A 3462-nucleotide genomic window follows, 5' to 3' on the forward strand; every position below is an offset into this window, starting at 1 on the left:
AGGAGCCTGCTGTGAGCCAGCCCCCAGCAGTGGAAAGGGAGGAAGGACAGCGAGGGCAGGTCACCTCAGGCCAGTGGCATAGTGGAAGGGGGTATCGAGCTGGTCCATGCACTGATTCCCACTAGAGGAAAACTAGCCTCTGGTGCTCAGCCAGCATCTCAAACCCCCACCCTCCTGTGAAAAGGCTGCCATTAGAGCAGGGCTTGAATCAGAACTTGCTTAGAGCTGCAAAAGGGAGGAATGTGATGAGAGTGAACAATGGAACAGCTCTGGCACTCCTCCGACGTCACCTCTGCCAGCTTGCCCCAAGTCCCCCTTTCCTCCAGCTGAACAACAGCAGCAACTGCCTGGCTGTACAATTGCTGACCTGCTGCACAGATTTGGAGGAACAGGGCAAGAGCTCCATGGCCAGCCTTGCTCCTTGCCAGAGAGGCACAGAAGAGTAGGGCTGTGGGCTGGTGACTAGAGGATACCTGGATGGGAGCCAGATAAGTCGGAAGAGCTGCTAACAGGAATTGGTGGATGCGGTCCAGGTTGAAGGGCCACTACCGCTCCCTCCCACCACGTGTCTGAATTCTTTGGGATGTGGGAAGAGATGCTGGTGGGAGGGCCTTCCTTTTTTCCTTGCGTTGCATTTCTCTGCCTTTCACTTCCCCTCTTTCTTCACCCTTTCTTTTTACCTTTTCTCCTGTCCCTTTTTTCCCTTTTCCACCAGTTGCTCCTCTCTCTCCTTCAGCCTTGATTTTTCTTCCTCTTTTCTTTGTCAGCCTCTTTTTCTTTTCTTACCCTGCATCTTACTCCTTGCGTACAGATTCTTTCTTTCCAGGTAGATCCCTCTTACTTACACATGCCAGTGCATTGGATGTAGGGAGCAGCTTCTGTTGCAGAAAAACAACTTTTACCAATGTTTCCCCCCTGTAAATTTTAGCCTCCCACAAGCAATGTTCCCTCTAAGCTGAGTTAGTGTGAGCTAGCTCACAGTTTTTTAGCCTCTGGCTCACACATTTTTTGTCTTAGCTCAGGAAGGATGGCTCCAGAGCAAACTGATTTATGCAGTAGCCAAATCATTCGCTCACAACTTTAATGCCAGCAGCTCACAAAGTAGAATTTTTGCTCACAAGACTCCATAGCTTAGAGGGAGCATTGCCCACAAGCGAGTGCAGTGCATCAGACACCGCCGAAAGGCAGGCCTTCCCTTTGGGGAGAGCTGGTACCTCTCTTCTGAGGACCTTACCAGATGTGAGTTCCATGTTTGGAGGTTCTGACGTATTTTTGAAAGCTCATTTTGTGGTATACAGTGCCCCAATTCAGCCTGGAACCAGGGCACATGGGGAGAGGGAGCTTAAGCCTCCCACCCCCCTTCTGCTTTTCCCAACCTGAAATGGCTGCAGGGTGGGGCATGGTTGCAGTCAAGCCCCAGTCTGTCTCCAGTAACTCCTTGAGTTGTGCACCTCTGGAGTAGACCAAAGCTGCATAACTTGTGACCCACCAAGCCGAGCTCTTCCAAGAAGCCATCTGTTGTGCCCCCCTGGATGCTTGACAGTTTTTCCAGATTTCGCTGTTATGGGTAGATTGCAAAATAAAGTTTATCAAGCTGCATTTATCTTGGCGAGTCACAAGACAAGCAGTTTCTTGAATTAGGTAGCTGCTCCTTGAGATATGATGGACCAGAATTGGGATAATGAGCACTCGAATTAGTGTGGCCATCGTAGCTGGAGGAGCTTGTCCTGGGGCCCTGAGAAACTTCGGGAGTGCCAAGGACAGATTGTCTTGGAGAGAGCTGACTGCATGCAGACTCCCCTAAGACAGGGGGATGACCATAAGTATGTGAGGCATCCAGTTGAAAATTCTTCCTGAAAATTGTGGTCACGGTTGCTCTTAAAGTCATTCCGGGGCATGTGTTTGTGTTGCAGCTACACACAAGAAAAGCCATTCCGCCAAAGCTGGTCGAAGTGGGGCAGCAGGCAGCTTGTCTCTGCGAAGAGCCATGGACGGTGGGGATGGGAGTCTTCTTCGCTCCAAGGGAGACTGCCAGAGCTCCTCTGAAGGTACAGACAGGGGAGCAGGTTGTCTTGTGGGTTTTTTTTCATGCCTTTGGGCCAGACAGCTCTTCTGTAAACCTTCTTAAGATGGAAAGTTGTGGAACTTCTTGCATACAAACTCAAAGCTGCCTTCTCCTACCCCCGAGTATTTTGTGTGTCATTTTGTCCGATCCCCACAGCTGTCAGTCAAATACACGTTTGTAGCAAAGTATTATTTTATTGAAGCCATGATGAAGCAGGAACAAGTTCACTGTTTAGAATAACTACAACGGTCGGGGCAAAGAATAATAAAGCAGATTCATACTGGCAATAACCAATAGACATGGTTCCCGCTCGCGCGGGTGGACTCTCATATTCGCGCCCATAGCCTGAGAATCAACGGTTCCTAAAAGATAAACAATTAATCTCTTCTCACACTCTAATTCATTATAGACTAAGCGAAGCCGACTCTTCCCCACACCTGTGACCTTGCTGATTACTATAGTTCAAAGCAGCACTAGCGTTCATAGAAAGGAATGCATGAGACAAGCAACCGTGCGATTCATTATGCCAGCAAGCATGCGCATTTGGGTATCACTAGGGAACATGGGGGGAAGGTTGTAAACAGGGAAGGTTGTACACCACACAGAGTTCTTTGGCAGCTTGCTGACACATTTCTGCCAAGCTCTCAGTTGTGAGGAAAAGGGCATTCTGTTGCATGGATGATTCCTTCCCTCCCTATGGGAGGAATGTTGTGAGTTCTAGCTATCCTAATGCACTGTGGCTCACAGCCTATGCTGGTGATCTGCATGATAAATCTGTTCCTTTAATTCAGATCAGTAATGTTACCTTACCCTAGGAGTTAATATAAATAAAATAAACAAGTGAAAAACAAAACAAAACATTAAAATAAATGACCTCCTCACAGATGCTGTGAATTCTGCTGTCCAGTCGGACAATATTCTGGGGGCAATAATAGGCTTGCTGTCAGATCCCTGAGTCACATTTCTTTCCCACCTTCACTGAACGTGATGTCTCAGAGTTCTGCATATCTTTTGTCCATGTACAAGAGGCCAAGTTCCATCCTTGGCGTCTCCTACTGACAAAGTCTCTGGTGATCAAGATCCTTTCACCTCTGCTGTTTTGTCCACCAGGCTTCCTGCAATTCTGTGTGCACCTATGTCACTTGGTGGGCTTAGATCCAACAATTTGCTCTCCTCTATATGAGGGCTACTGGTCTCCAGTTGATTATATCATTCCATTTTGTGATAAATGGGGAGAATCTATGGTTTAGTGGAGGAGCATCTGCTTGGTATGCTGAAGGTCCTAGGTTTAATCTCTGGCCCTCTGGTTAACGGTCTGGCAGTAGGTGAGAGAGCTGCTGCCAGTCTGAGTGGACAGTACTGACCTTGATGAACCAATGGTCCGATCCACTATAAGG

The 3462-nt window shown here is 48.2% G+C and overlaps 1 protein-coding gene across 3 annotated transcripts in view; it reads left to right on the forward strand.

Annotated features, from left to right (window-relative positions):
• Nucleotides 1–3462, forward strand: part of TRIM37 (tripartite motif containing 37) — a 54128-nt gene that overhangs the window by 33040 nt on the left and 17626 nt on the right. For all 3 annotated transcript variants that reach the window (XM_015424172.1, XM_015424173.1, XM_015424174.1), the window contains exon 19: nucleotides 1914–2048. In XM_015424172.1, coding sequence (XP_015279658.1) covers nucleotides 1914–2048 — 135 coding nt within the window. The remainder of the gene's footprint in view (nucleotides 1–1913; nucleotides 2049–3462) is intronic.

This window comes from Gekko japonicus, unplaced genomic scaffold (genome assembly GCF_001447785.1).
Source record: "Gekko japonicus isolate JY-2015 unplaced genomic scaffold, Gekko_japonicus_V1.1 scaffold1359, whole genome shotgun sequence".
Taxonomy (NCBI): Eukaryota; Metazoa; Chordata; class Lepidosauria; order Squamata; family Gekkonidae; genus Gekko; species Gekko japonicus.